The following is a 16,272-nucleotide window of genomic DNA, read 5'->3' as shown; positions in this document are numbered from 1 at the left end:
CTTAGAATCCTTCGCTTGAATGATCTCTTCCTCGACGGTTCTTTGGATTCTTTTTGTTTTCAAAAACTCTCCAGGTTGTGAATAACTCCTACTTTTCATGACTTGTATGGAATGTTCCAAGTTTACATTTTTTTCAATATTTTCACTAGAATGATTTGAAAAATTGCTTATTCTGTATCGTTCCGATTTTATTTGATATATCACAGGGTTATTCAAAACTTCTATTGACGAACTGATGCAAAATGGCATTTTTGGTGACAGAAAATACTCTCTTAAAAATGTCATATCAAATTACAAAAAAAACTCATCGGAGTATCAGTCAATTACATTAAATGTCTACACACAACTGATTCCATCCAAAAATTGATGTTGATAGTCCGGTGTCTGCAGAGAGTAACCAGAAAACAAATTAAAACATCAATTCCCGCGCCCAAACCGGAAGAAGGCGCCGTCACCAGTGAACGAATTACAGAAAGGGGGGAAGACACACTTTGTTTGCCCTTATCTTCGATGTTCATCGCCGCCGCAATGGACCGCGAAACTGAAAGTGCCCAAAACCACCGCCGCCACGCAGAGATGTTCACACGTTGATGGAATATATCTTACTTTGGTCGGCTCCCTCGTCAGGTGAAGAGTCATTCCGGGGTGACGAAAGTTTGGCAGCTCAACCGGACTGGGGCTACCGAGTTACCGAAACAGATGAAGTCTTTATTATCTTCTTTTTTTTATTAAAAATTCCTCTTTATTTATTTTAGAAATTTTCTTTACACTTTAATTATGTCATTTTATATTTTTGATTTTTTTTCCTATACTTTTAGCGACAGTCATCAAAGGGTTAGGCAGTGGCCACGACCTGGCCAAGTCCATTTTCGGAAGTCCGCCAACTTTCGCTCCCATGGGAGACTCATTGTGTGTATTGCAGGGTAGTGCATTCGCTCAGTCAGTCGCGGTGTCACAGCCAATTAAAATGATAAAAACTCAATTTCCTGACGGGGCCCAAAATCGGCCTACTCCGGCGACACGTAACCTGACCTTATCTGATCAACGTGAAGACGATATGGGGCGGGACGGTCACTTTAGATGTACAAGCGCCACGATGAATTGTGATTTTTTTTGTTGTAGTGAAGGTGGCGTTTTGAGTAATTTTAAAATTACTTTTATGTAAAAAGTCTCGTCCCATTTTCCCTTGTCTTGACCAAATATCTCAATCACTTTAAATCCAGAAACATTGCTGAGGCCCATCAACGACATTGTTGCTGCCAACCGCGCATAATATAATTGAAAGTAATCATATTGCTTCCCTTTAATTTCGACTCAAACTCGGGACCGCCAGTCAGTGTGGCCTTTGCCGCCACGATTCGATTCGCTTTAGAAAATTGCAGCTTTTCCCCCGGCGTGGACTTGGGCATTAAAATATAGAAAGAGACTGACCAGTGCCGCGGACTTGCAAGGAAGGAGAAAAAAAAAACAAATTAATTTTTAATTATGTTGGTAATAAGACTTGCGGCGAACTCTTTTCATTAGACGGAACCTTAAGGTTATCACGTTATCGACGGTAGCACTGTCGATTTATCGCATGGTTCATGGGAAACAATTTAGAGTGTTAGTGAGAAAAATAACTTATGTTATGAAGTAGAGAAATGGTTGATTCAGTGGTTTGATTAAATTGAAATTCTTGAACTAGAAAATAATGGATTTCTACATATGACCCTCTTGAAGTTTTTCATGAAATTCCTAGAAAATTCCCAAAAAATACAGATTAAACTCGATTATCCGAATTTTCGATTATCGCATTAAAAAAAAAATCGCATGTTTTTCATGAAATTTGAGTTCTGCGACCTCATTTTAATCAAAATTGAGTCCCTGTTAGCATACCAAAGGCATTTTCTCAATATTTCATTATCGCAATTTTGGCCGCCATCTTGGATTTAAAAATCACTTTAGAGAAGTGTGGGGGACATAGACGAGCTCAACAATCAATAATAAGACAATAATTGGATTGTCCTAAGAATCGATTATCCAATACGATTTTTTTTCCGAGGCCTTCGGATGTTGGAGTCTGGACTGCATTTCCAAAAACACAAATTTCCATTAAAAGGCTTGATCATTCTGTTGTAAACTATTCCAACTAAATTGACATCCTTCCTTTCCTCCACCTTGGCCAGAGCCCAGGAATAAAAACTTTGAAACAGATTTGCATCGGCCTAATGCTTAAAATAATTTTGGAATTGTTTGTGATGTGATGCATGTGAGTAATTTTTTTTGTAGAAGATTTTTAGATGTGCCTAAGGTTTTTGCTTTCTTTCAACGTTTTGCTCTGTGACCTTTTCTTGAAGAATGATTAAGTAGATGAAAGTAGAACGAGATGACTTTGACAGCCGGGGTGACTTTAATAGGTTTGAGATTTTTCCGCAAATGCAACACGTACGGTATGGCATGGAGTGTTCAAAGTACTTCTAAAAGAAGTGTTCAAAAATATTTAAAATATTAGTTAATTGGAATCAGTAAAATGATGTTGATGAACTGCATTAGTTTCTCATGATTTTCTCAATGAACATTTTTTTTTGAATCGAAAATCGGAATGCATTTTCGGATTCTATAGACAATTTCAATTAGGAGAACGTAAAATAAGTTTGTAAGTAAATATTATGTGTTTTTGAAACATAACTTAAAAAATCCCAAAATTTCAAGGCATTTTCAGCAGAACAAATTTCATATAAAACTTTTGATCCGTGCTTCGAATGCAGTTATAGTGCAACACAAATCGATAATTTTATAAATAAAACCAGTTTTAACGAATTTCTGGCAAAATTCCGACTCTTTAACAATTTTACCGAAACTTTATATGTATTTTGTTTAAAAGCTTAAGTTTAGTTGACTAAATAAAAAAATGGTTTATTAGACGTAAACATAAAATTTGAACACCTTAAATCTAATATAAACAAGGAAAACTATGACTATCAAAGTCACCCCGGAATTCAAAATACGAATTTTTAACGGAACTATTTTTCAAACTACATTATTTTTTTTATAAATATAGAGCCTGGACCTAGAGAGGCCTACCCCAGAACATGTTTTAAAAACAATTGTCTTGAGAAAGCAGTTGGAAAATACGGTATATAGGAAAATAACTTTTACTTAAAAAACGTTACTTAATCCACCAAAAATTTAATGGTTGGTGCCTTCCTCTCATTTATAGTGATTCCAACCCGCCTAAAGTGTCCACATGTTTATGGATCTCCTCTAATAAAAATAAGTGATGAGTAAAAAAAACAGACTACCTACAGACTTTTTGTCAAGATTATACAGACACGGCCTTTGAGGAAAATGGCATCCCTCTACACGGCTTTTTCGTGGCGATCAGACCCGACCAGTTGAGGTTATGTAAATTCAGCCCATTTTTTAAACTGCCTGTAATTTAAGATAAGGAAGTCAGATCTTGAAAATTCTTACTCCACCTAATAGGTCTTCACATATGCTTTCTAAAAATATATAACATGTGAGGGTTTCATGAAAAAAACACCCTTTTTACCATAATTTTAATTTAATATGAAACAGTTTTTTTAACATAACTTTTTAAATACATGATGAAACTGCATGAATTGAAATAGCAACTTAGGGGACGTTAAGACGGATCGATTCAAACCATTCCGGCCAAAATCGGTTGAGCCTGTGACGAGATATTCCAGTGACATTGATTTGGTACACATGTCTACATACAGCCAAACACACAGACAATTGCTCAGCTGGTGATTCTGAGTCGATATGTACAAATGAAGGTAGGCCTACGAGGTCTAATTAAAAAGTTCATTTTCCGAGTGATTTTATAGCCTTTCCTCAGTAAAGTGAGGAAGGCAAAACCCTCCAAAATCAAGATTTACTCGGATCTTTTTGAAACCGTCGACAAAGTGGTTGGGATTCATATTTTCAAAACAGTGTCCACTTAGTTTATGGATGGTCCCTATCAAAATTTTATTTTGTTCTTGATGCCTTAATAAACAGTTATCAGCACAAATAAATTAAAAAAAAAAATCGAAATTACAACCCATTACTTAGTTGTTTTCTCAGAAAATTTAAGAGACAAAGAAAGCATGTCAATACTTGTTAAATATTCTGAAAAAAAAAAATCAATTAACGATTATCGATACTTATCCAATAAATTCGTCAAGAAGATTAATTTCCTTAATTTTAAAATTTAAAATCCAAGCCACAGATCTAAAAAATTCAAAATAGGTACTTGAGAAGCAGTATTTATAAATTTTGCTCGGCATGTTCTAGAGGTCGTATCGAGCTGCTTCGATTTGAATGAAACTTAACTTTCAGCGTTTGTTTGTCTAAAACACATAAAAAATCTTAAAATTGCTCGCATTTGAGTAGAACTTTATCAACTCTAACTCTTTTAGATGCATTCAAAAGGTCTGTTTAAGCCCTTCAAAATGTGCTATCCAGAAATGGTTTGACTTTTCTAATAGCTTTTGCAAATTACTGTTAAAAATTATGTTTTTATATCTTTTTGCAACAACCTTCAACAGCCATACTCCCGTAGGTAAAAAAATAGGGAATTTCATGGACTATTAGCCTACGTTATCACAGTTTTTCTCTTAGTTTTACGTTTTTAATAAAACAAACATTTTACAACGTTAGTTTTTGACTGGTAGGCCAAAAAGACGGCCAAAAAGAAGCATTGAAGTGGAAAATTTGATTGGAAAAAATGCCATTTTAAATGAATTAAAATAATTTTTAATCAAATTTTGGATTAGGGGTAAAACAGGTATTCGCCTATTTGATACAGTATTTGACGTATTGATCACAGGATAAAAAAGATTATTTTTTTCACCAGGAATGTTTTGTTTAATTATTTTTAAATCAAATTTATAATTAACGTAAAATTTCCCAAGGATTCCGAATATGTAAAAATTGAGACCTCTGTAGGTCTACAGAGCAAAAGTTAACGGTGTAAAAAGTGTGTTATAGAAAAATCGTAAAACAATGAGAAAAACTGCGATTGGCTAAAAAGTTAATTCCGTAGGCTTAAAGTCCAATAACCTATCTTTTGACCTATGGGGGTATGAGTGTCAGAAGCTGTTGCAAAAATATTTTAAGGTTTATGTTACTAAGAGAGTTGGAATTGGAAGTTTTACACAAATGCGGGCAATTTTAATTTTTTTTTAAATTTTTTTTTGACCCCAAACTTCAAAGCCCGGTTTACCCCACTTCCCTTTGACGTAGAGGGCTCATATTTGGGATGAGCTCATTTCATGTATAGACAAACAAACGCTGAAAGTTTCATCCGAATCGGTCTAGCTTGATACGACCTGTTACGAATTGGCGATAAACTCACTCTTGACCATTTTGAAAACCTTTTGAAATTTTGGAAACATTTGGCGCAAACATAGCTGTTATGATGTCCCAAGCATTTTGTAATACTTTCTTTCAAGTTTTTTTTTTAGAGTTTTTAATTTTCAGGAAAGATTTTCATGTTGTTTCTCCATTTGCTATTACAGCATAATATTATAATTAAGTATACCGACTCGGCTTGTTTATTGTTGTTTGTGCTTGTAGTACATTATGGAATTCTTTGGTAATTTAGGGGCTACCAAGATGAAACCTGGAATACCAAATTATTTTAAAAACTGAGGAAAGGTAATAAACATTTCGCATTTTTTTTGTATTTTAATCTTACCTAACATACCAACAACATTCCATTTATTTAAAGGTGCCTGTTTAATTATATGAAAAATTTCCTAATATAGAATTGTTCACATCAACATATCTGGAGTTTTTTTTTAAAAGGTCCAATAAACCAAATTTCCAGTTTTTGCTTTTTGGGTGTTTTTAGAACCGCCTTGAATCAGGGGTATTGAAAAACACCCAAAAAGCAAAAACTGAAAATTTGGTTTATTGGTCCTTTTAAAAAAAAACTCCAGATATGAACTACCCGAATCTATGACATTTCCCCGACACCCATATTACCGAAGGGACATTTCCCCAAATGCTACTTCCCCGAAAAGACACTTCCCCTAGTAGTCATTTTCCCGAATTCCACTTCCCCGAATTTCCCATTTCCCCTAATCGTCCACATCCCCGAATGCCATTTTTCCGAATGGACCACAATCCCGAATGCCACTTACCCGATTAGTCATATCCCTGAATAGTCATTTCCCTGAATGCGCGCGCGCTCCTAGGCACCGGGCATTTCCGCTTGACCACGTTCGGGGAAATAGCATTTTAAAAGAAAAAAATTGATGACAATTTTTATCGCATCAAACTACATATTAAAAGGTTCGTATTGGCCTTGAATGATCAACTTTCTTTTTGGCTTCATTCAGAACAGACGTAGCATTTAGGGGGATTCAATACAAATTCAAATACAATGAATATTTTTACAAACTTTTTTTATACATATATTCTCAAACTTTTATCTTATAGACATGATAATAATAATGCAATAGAAGTTTTGTTATTTTTTATGATTCAAAAAACATACCGTGCGATTTTCGTAGTACAGAACCCCGTACATACTGATCATTTTATTCATTTTAATCAACAAAAACTTCAAATAAAATTTGTACCAGCCTTATGTACCTATTTGTCTGATTTTTGGGTTCTTGAACAAAATTCGAAAAAAGACAAATTTTTTTATGCGGTTGAATACAAATGTTAATTGAACAAAAAAAATCTAGTACAGTCCAGACTTGATTATCCGAAGGCTTCGGATAAATTTCACTTCGGATAATCGAGTCACGATTTTTTTTGATGCCTAATTTTTTTATTGTCGAGCGTTTGTTCCCATAAACTACGTTAAAGTGATTTAGAACTTTTTAATCCAAGGCCAATATGGCGGTGTTGAAATATTGAAAAAATGCATTTTATTATTTAATAGGCAATCAACTATTCAAATTTGATGTTTAAAACAAGAAAAAGAAAATAAACGAAAAAAAAATTTGGTCGTGATTCGATCATTCGAAGTCTCATACAAACCTTCGGATAATCGAACTTCGGATAACCGAAACTTCGGATAATCGAGGCTTAAGATAATCGAGTCTGGACTTTAATTTGGTCCTAAAACTAAGCTTAAATTTGTGATATTATTGTTCACAACGATAAGGCTTATTTTTTAAGTACAATGACCCTCTGAACGACCACAAAGGATTTAAAATGGAATTTTAATTCAATTTTTAAAATTTCACTTCACGGCCCTTCTTGGCAGAATAGCTTCTACTTGACAGCTCGTTCCAAGGGGACCATAGTTGATCCATCGAAAAAATGTTGTCTTGTCAATAACTTTTTTTTGCATAAAAATTAAAAAAAAACGTTATCAGAAATGGTTTTTGTTCATAAAAATTGACAAAGGGCTTTACTACCCAATTTACAACATTTAATCAACAGCATACCCGAAAAAGCGGTTTGGTAAAATTGAAAAAGAAAATAACTGTTAGTCATGGAAAAAGGCTTTAGCGAAAATGATGATTAGGGGATATGAAAATTTAAATTTAAATAAAAGGCAATTGGCGTAAGTGTCACTTCAGGGAAATGGCATTCGGGAAAATGGCCGATTAGGGAAAATGGCATTCGGGGATATAGCCGATTAGGGGAAATGATATTCGGGGAAATGGCATTCGGGGATGTGGCTGATTAGGGGAAGTGGTATTCGGGGATGTGGTCAATTAGGGGAAATGATTTTCGGGGAAATGGCATTCGGGGAAATGAGCTAGACCCGAACTACCCATAATTAAAGAATTAACTATTATCTTCTATTGTCAAAATCGATATATTTGCACACAGTGGTAAAGGTTGGTCCAATGGATCTTATATAACTTAATTTCCATTTGTTTTTTGTCGGAAAATTTGTGTAAATTATCATACATTTTAAAATAGCAGTAAATATGTAAAGTTTTCATTTGCACAACAAGTACAAGGGTTTGATTCCAATCGAAACTATGTGCCACTTATTTGTTAAACAAGGTTAGCAAAATAATAGTTATATCAACCACGATTAACTTTAAATCAAAATCAACTAATTTCGCATGTGATCCGGCTGGAACAATAACAAATTCGTTGATAAAGTTACAGCCTCGGTTACAGCTGACATTTTTCGGCTTCCAGTCTAGTGGCTCTTCAAAAGTGCTCACTGCGTACAGGAATCCATTCGCGCTGGTACCATTCGGCAGTTCCTTACAGCCGTACAGACCGGTATAATTTCCGAGTCGTTCCAGTCCAAAGTTTTCCACGCTCCATTCGTTCGGTTTCCGCCGTCGTCGTCCAGTCCAGACGCTACGTGGAGGTAGCTGGCCAGTCAACGGATCCGGCTGTTGGCAACGCAGGGTTACATTGAGGACGATTGATTCCGACGAGGACACGAACATTTCTACGACGGGTTCGGGCTGGAAGTGCCACGCGTCGAACGTGTTGAACGGGCTGCGTCCGAAGTCTTCCGGAAACCATTGGGTTACTCGGCCGTAGAATGGTTCGACTCGAATGGGCGGATGTATTGGACATCCTGCGTTTTCAATCCAACAAGCCACACGATGGGTTAGCAGCAGAAGGTTGATTAGGGTGAAGAAATCCATTTCGACTGAGTAGATGAAATTTAAGAGATTTCTTTTATAGTGGACAGGGACAAATGGCCTTTCAGAACATTCATAATAGTGAAAAGAAATTGACACAATCATTCGTTAAAATGTGAATTTTCGTTAATGGATTTATTGTTGAGTATTTTCTCAATTATTCTTCTTCTGCCGTAATCTGGAGTGAATTGGAACAGAGGCATTAGGCACAGACAAACAGACGTAAATCTCTTTTTAATTCCATCAATCAGGAATTTAACGGCTGCTTTGAATTTGTCATTCTCGCATCAACCACCAGTAATGGGATGGCGCTACAGGCACATTTTACTTTGACGTATCAGTTTTTGTTTCGTGCCACACTTTTATTTCGCTTGATGTACATTAATGTAATTGAAGGCTTTTCAACAATCGTTCCGGAGTTGGTCGGGACCAAGTTGACCAATTTGACTAAGTGAGGAAGGAAAAAAAGGGATGATTTTGCAAAGAATTTCAGCATTTTTTCGCACTTCAAAGTACCCCTAAATGATATCAAATTTTCTTTTTCCCTTTTCCCGTCAGATTCCGCCGTTAGATGATCCAGGATGCTGACGACAGTAACGTTGGTACTGGTTGCGTCCGCCGTTGTGCGGATAGGCCCCACAGCCGCTCAAACCCCGCAGCCCTCGAATGACCAAAGTGGCCACCCCAAGCAGTCGCGACAGATGCTGCTGCCGACGGTGCCACCCGATATGGTATTAATATAAATAAATGCGGTTTGAAGATCCTTCAACTCAAATCCAATCCTACCTCTACTCCAGTTCTTCCAAACCCTGCCAGCCGACTCAGCCCCACCGCAGGTCGCCGCAGTCCCGACGATCGCAACCGATCCAGCAACTTCCGCTCTGCCCAAACCCGCCGGAGCAAACTACGAGCACTCGATAGCGCTGGGACCGAACAGCAACTACTACGTGTACTACTCGGACAACGTTCAGGGATCGCAGACTCAGAGGCAACAGCAACCTCAACCGACGTACTCGTACCAGCCACTCGTTGGGTAACAACAAACTCTTGTTCAGAAACGTTACACGATTTGGAACCCTTGCTAATGCGCGTTTCCTTTTAGGTTCCCGGACGAGCGCACCAACCAGGTGATGTTCAACCCGAACGTGGTCCCGTTCCAGCTGGTGACGCTGGTGCAGCCCACCCTTGACGATGCCCTGCAGCAGGAGAACGCCACCGAAGAGGCGGCTGCCGAACGATCGCCGAACTTGAACGAGGAAGGCATCCAGAAGTTGGTGTCCTCCACGCAAGATTTGGTCACGAACGAGGACGTTGTTAGTATAAACAATGCTGAAGAGGAGAAGAGCGACCAGAAGGAGGAGCTGGTTGCGGTGGAGCCGACGAAGGGAAGCTCTGACTCGGATAGTGAGACTAGCGAGAGTCACAAGGAACCCAACGTGGCGGACAACCTGGCGATTCCGACGTTTCAGAACCCCATTGTGGTAGGGGAAATGCCGGAAGGAACTTCGCGGAGTCTTCGATCGGGAGACAATCTGTTCAAGCAGATCAACGTGGAGATCATCGGGGAGTCTGACGATCACAACAAAGGTCAGTTTCTTAAGGAGACGATCTTCTCGAACCAGGTGACGCCGGAACCGTGTGACGATGACGCCAAGTCAACGCAGGTTATTGTAAAGCATGAAGTTACGACGATTCGACCGGTCACCGTGAAGTTACGAGGATCAACGGCTTCTCGACTGAGCACCCGCTATCGTACGACAACGGTGGCTTTGCCTTTAACCACGCCAAAGTCGATCTCCAATCAGTATCTGGCGCCGGTCCAAGCCGGACTGCGCCTGTCAAACACCAACAATAAGAACATTGACGATTGCATCGATACGATCCTGGAGGCGCCGAAGCAAGATCAAGGAGTTGAGCGAACGGTCGTGGAGGTTCAGAAAAGCATCAACATCAAGAACATTCTGGTAAATCAGGAGCAACCGAAGCCTCGCAAGCTGGAGTTTGGAACTCGTACGAATTTGGTTCCCCAACCGATCGTGATCGAGAAACCGGTTGATCGAATCGTTAAGCAGAACGTCTATATTGAGAAGCCGGTGGATCGAATAGTCCAACAGCCGGTTTACATAGAGAAGCCCGTTCCACAGCCGGTGGATCGAATTGTGGAGAAGAAGGTCCCGGTTCCTTACCCAGTCGATCGAATCGTTGAGAAGCCTGTGCAGACGACGGTCCACGTGCCATACCCGGTCGAGAAGCACATCCCGGTGCATCACTACATCGATCGACCCGTTACGAAGACCGTCACCGTTGAGGTTCCGGTTGAAAGAATCGTAGACCGACCTGTTCCAGTTGAAAAGATCGTTACCAAAGAGGTTCAAGTGCCGTACCCGGTGACTCAGGTCGTGGAGAAGATCGTCGATCGGCCCGTTGAAACCGTCGTCGAGAAGCACGTTGAAGTCCCGGTTCCGGTGACCGTTGAGAAGGTCGTCGAGAAATTTATCGATCGCCCAGTCCCCTACCCAGTCCAGGTGCCCGTTGAAGTTCAAGTTCCCGTACATTACCCCGTTGAGGTCCCCGTCGGCGTCCCAATTCCCTACCCCGTAGAAAAGCTAATCCCAGTCATTCACGAACAAAAACCAACGCACGCCATCATCAAAACGACCACGCACCACACGCACGATAAGCTCTTTGACTTCCATAAATTTTTCGGAGGCAAGAAGAAGCACTACGTCGAGCACATCTATCTTAAAGCACCGCTACCGCTGGCCAAACCGCCATTCCACTACCACAACCCATCGTACCCCAAGAACGATCTTCACTTTGGCGCCTCGATCGCCGCCCCGTCCTACATCGACGTAGCCCAGGTCAACGTTCTGCCGCACCACTTCGCGGACAAGCCCGCCCCAGCCAAGCCCGTGTACAACCTCCCCCCGTACGGAGACGTCATCTTTGGTAAACCATCTTACGCCACGCACTTCAACCACTTTGCTCAGTACCCCCAACCGCTAACCGATCACTCGCATTTTGTAGGCAAATTTACCTACCAGCCGCAACACCAACTGCAACCCCAGATATTCCAGCACCAGCACCAACCCCAACAGATCTTCCGGGACGACTACGTCGGGCCGACGCCCCTGCTCGAGGACCACTGGGCCGTCAAGAGTGACGTCAAGTTCCGGCGGAGTCCCGCGTACGGCAAGAGCCTACGCATCGAGTACGGGGGCTTCAAGCCACCGCTAGTGCCATCGCTGGAGATTGACGAGAACGGAGTGCCGCTGCACAAGGAGGACAACGACAGCGTCAAGTAGTGGGAGGGAGCGGGTGCGGGGGAAGCTAGAAGAGGAAACCATTGCATTGAGAGTGTTTTTGGTGAGCGGCAGGGTGGAACCGAGAAGGATGGACTCTGTGTAGATATATCTGCTGCTGCCACACCTACCATGCTTAGCCACACGATTTATGCTCATATTTTAAGGAGAATCTTGTATCGTTAGTGCATAAGTATTTATTGTAATTTTACACGCATATCTGGTAAGAATGTAGAATGTTTTATTATGAATAAAGGTAGTTGTCTAAATTAATGTATTTATTTATTTTTGAAGAAATGCTATTGAACTACTTTTCTAGTGTTAATAACCAAAAAAACGAACCACGTAGCCTAGTGGTAACGCTTCGTGAGTTGTAGACTGAGGTTCAAATTTCGGCTCGGACCAACACAACTAGTGATCATTTGCCTTCTGGATTCGATTGCTTAGTAAAGGGAAGGTAGTGTATCATCGCAAGCTGGACCATATAACGACACCTTAGGGAAGGCGACCTTGAATCCTGTTACTGTGTGTTTGGTGGGATGTTGATTAACATAATTGCACTTGAATATACGAATCTTGCTAGCAGGACGAAAATTTGGATGATTTAGTTCAGAAATAACTCTTGTTACAACATTCACTGATAATCGTATGCTGTTGTTGCTTATAATGGAGCACCCGCATTCGAGCAATTTTTGACAGTACGCTCCATAAGAAATACATTGTAGAAAAAAAGCAAAAACTGCTCGAATGGAAATGCTCCATTATTTTTCGTAAAATGATGAATAGCAAAATAATGGAGCACTTCCATTCGAGCGGTTTTTGCTTTTTTCTACAATGTATTTCTTATGGAGCGAACTGTCTAAACTGCTCGACTGCGGGTGCTCCATTGTTAAAGCTCCTAACACGATCCACTTCAAATCAAAATCAAAGAATTTTTCAGTTGATTCATCAGGGGTTGGAGTTTCTAAGGCCACTTTTAATATGGTTTGATCTTGAGTCTGATTTCTGCGAGCAATAACGAATTCGTTGATAAAGTTACAGCTGACTTTTTTTCGTCCATTCTGTTGGATTTTTTTCAAAAATGCACAAAAATTAACTTTGCCAGGAAAAAGTTTTCCTCGCTCCATCTGTATTGTTCCTGTCGTTGTCGTCCAGTCCAGACGCTTAGCAGAGGCAGCTGGCCAGTCAACGGATTCGGCTGTTGGCAACGCAGGGTTACTTTGAAGACGATTGATTCCGACGAGGACACGAACATTTCTACGACGAATTCGGGCTGGAAGTGCCACGCGTCGAACGTGTTGAACGAGCTGTGTCCGACGTTGTCCGGAGCCCAGTATTCGGCCGTAGAATCGGTCATAGAATTTTTCGGTATGAAGGGCATTTCGACTGAGTAGAGGAAATTAAAGAGATTTCTTCTATAGCTGACATTGAAGCAAAGCGCCGTCATAATAGGAATTTCCGATAATGCATTTATGTTTATCAATTTGAACACACTTTCCTGTTTGTAACAATTTTCCTATCATTTTTTGTGTATTTCCGCCATCAACTCAATTAACCTACGATAGAAAAGCTTTTCTTCGCATGAAATCATACATTACGCCTGAAAGTTAGCTATCAACGAACACACCACACAACACATTGCTCGAATCAGTGCCCGGGAACGATCGTAAGCTTACCGTTTTCTCTTTGATCGAGTTTCAACTGAAAGCTCTTCCAGTTTCTGCTACTCTCCGTATAGTGTCGCTGCAGGTAAGTTTGATGTATTATCGCTCAAGTTGGCGCTGTCGTGCTAACTTGTCGCAGGTGCATTTTTGGCCAAATTGATGTAAGAATGCCATTACCCAGTCACGACGTTCTAGCAGGATTCTAGCAGAGTTCTCACAGAGCTGGATATTCTTACAGCATTCTAGCAAAAATGTTCAACCGTTCTAGCAGGATTCTGGCAGAACCAGCTCTGCTAGAGTATTTCGGGACTGGGTAGTGTAGTATTTAAATCCAAGCTAACATTTCAAAAGGGCGTAATATTGAATGTTTAAAATGTTAGTCTTGTTTCAAAATTAGAAAATATTGTTTTCGAAAAAATCGGAAAATCACAAATGTTTCATATTTCAACATTGTAAATCGGACCATTAGTTGATGAGATATCGACGTTAGGAAATGGTGAGTTGTTTGGGTGAGACTTAGAAAACATAAATTTTCCTGTTTTCAAATCTTTGCATGGCAATATCTCAGCAACTAAGGGTCGTATGACCAAAGTTCAAAAAAGCAAAATATAGATAATTTTCTCAGCTTTTCAAAAATATTTTTTTCAAGGTGGGCAAACATGGGCACATTTAAAAAAATGAATAACTGCGACTATTTTCAAAAAAGTTACCTAAAAATGGCTATAACTTGAAATCGGTGCATTTTATCAAAATTTCACTAAAGTACTTTTTGATTTCAAGTTCAATTTAACATTGAAAAACGAAGTTGAAATTTTTCTCGGCCTATATTTCGATTTATTGTATATAATGACGTGTATAATTTTTTTCAGTGTAGTCCTACCCATACTTACAACTTTGTCCAAGATACCAAATCGATCAAAAAATTCCTTCAAAAGATACAGATTTTTGAACTTCCATATATCATTTGTGCATGAACAGCTGCCAAATTTGTATGGAAAATTATATGGACAAACTAATGATGCAAATTGGTTTCTTTTGGCATACCAAAAGCACCAAAATTGTTTCCAATTGGATTCAAAAATACAAAAATTAAATTAAAAAAAAGACCGATTTCGTAGAGAAATGCTGCTTTATTAAATGCAACATTCACGTATTAAATATCCAAAAATTAAAAAAAGCATTCTAGAAGAATTATAAATAAAATTTGAAGCAAGAATCAACAGTATAAGTATTTGAATAAACCTAACAGAGTTTATAGGGCCAGCGAAAGAAGGTCAATGCTGCCAGAAATAAATGAATTAAAAACAACAAAAACAACAACAGAGCTTCAAAAACCTACCAAATAGAAAAATACATAAAAATGACTTGATATTATTTTTTTAATTTTTAAATTTTTTTTTGTTTTTTTTTTTTTTTTAGTTTATTGATTGTTAATCAAAACTTGATGTAGTTCACCAGACGATGTAGATTTAAAGTTGTGCAATATGTGAGATCTCTGATATGAAATTTTCAGAAAATCATCGGTTAGGAGTTTGACTTGTTTAATGACTCTTTGCCAATGCTGTAAAAATGTATTTTTTGGGGCAACATAAACATAAAAATCTGTTGTTTTACAGTGGAATCTCTGGCTGTAGATCTTCTCGATACCAATATTGCTCCAGCTGTCAATAAATTTTTCAGTCCCTTCAAATAGTTTTATTTTGATTTTTCATTCTATAATTAAATTTTGATAACACCCGCTCTCGACCGTCCCTTCAATATCGACAACGAGAGAGTCCGCTACTAAAAGTGGCTTCAAAAATTGTTAAAAACAATCAAGAAAATGGTAAAAGTAAATACTCGGAATTGATAAAGAAAAAGTCAAAACAAACAATGTTAAAGTTTTTGAAGAACAAAATTATGTACAGATCATGAATTTATTTTTGAATATCCGATTCACAGTTTTGATCAAAAAACCATAATATCTCTGCAACATTTGAACCTTTCAACACAATTTTTTAATAATTTTTTTTGCTTACGCAATAATCATTTCTTAAACGTTTTTGTCGCAGTCTCCAAAATTTGATTAATGAACTTATTGAAAACAATTATCTGAAGCACCACAACTCTTTCTGTTGGTTGCAAAGCTGAACTGAAAGAAGAGTCAACGATGAACCAAACTTGTTTGCATACGAACAAGCACCGGACAGTGACGTGAGTGAAACTCACGGCATAATATATGATGAACGTATGTTGTTTGAAACAAAACATAACCATTAATCAATCTTTTGTGGCTAATTTCAAGACATGTTTGCACACGAAGACACAAAAATCGGCACGGGTGCAGGTACTTTATAAATCAAACACACCGAATTTGCAGGTCAATCTTATTATGCGAATTTAGAAAATTCAAAGGGTATGATAATTTTGCTGTACAAAATTGGCACGGTAAACGTATTAAAAGTAATGTTCAAGACTCATTTCTTTTTAAAATAAAATTAAAAGTAATTGGAAACCAAACAAACAATCAAAACCGAATGACCGCGGATATCAATTGCGTTTAGGAGGAGAGGGGGTAATATGCACCCCCGGGGCAAAATACACCCCCTGCTTTTCTTGGTATTTGGCAGAAATGTTCGAGAAAAAATCATAGAAATTGAAAGCTTATTATTGCTAAACCATGCTGGATAAATTTGAGCTTTGTAGTTTAAAATCAGCTTAAGTTATTTGAAAAACATTATAATATTGTGTTTTCATCTA

At 38.6% G+C, this 16,272-nt stretch overlaps 1 protein-coding gene across 3 annotated transcripts in view; it reads left to right on the top strand.

Moving 5' to 3' along the window:
- The window catches only part of LOC6049362, a 49,184-nt gene extending 37,046 nt beyond the window's left edge, over positions 1-12,138 (top strand). Inside the window, exons 2-5 of one of the 3 annotated variants that reach the window (XM_038256742.1) lie at positions 9,126-9,298; positions 9,365-9,600; positions 9,670-11,516; positions 11,595-12,138. In XM_038256742.1, coding sequence (XP_038112670.1) covers positions 9,149-9,298; positions 9,365-9,600; positions 9,670-11,516; positions 11,595-11,872 — 2,511 coding nt within the window. In that variant the 5' untranslated portion in view covers positions 9,126-9,148 and the 3' untranslated portion in view covers positions 11,873-12,138. Of the gene's footprint in view, positions 1-8,991; positions 9,019-9,125; positions 9,299-9,364; positions 9,601-9,669 lie in introns of those variants that run through there. The other 2 variants (XM_038256741.1, XM_038256740.1) reach the window with 2 other exon arrangements.
- The last annotated feature ends 4,134 nt before the right edge of the window (positions 12,139-16,272 follow it).

The sequence above is a fragment of the Culex quinquefasciatus genome, chromosome 2 (assembly GCF_015732765.1).
Source record: "Culex quinquefasciatus strain JHB chromosome 2, VPISU_Cqui_1.0_pri_paternal, whole genome shotgun sequence".
Classification (NCBI taxonomy): domain Eukaryota; kingdom Metazoa; phylum Arthropoda; class Insecta; order Diptera; family Culicidae; genus Culex; species Culex quinquefasciatus.
Note: the sequence above shows the minus strand (reverse complement) of the source record. Positions and strands in the feature narration are given on the sequence as shown.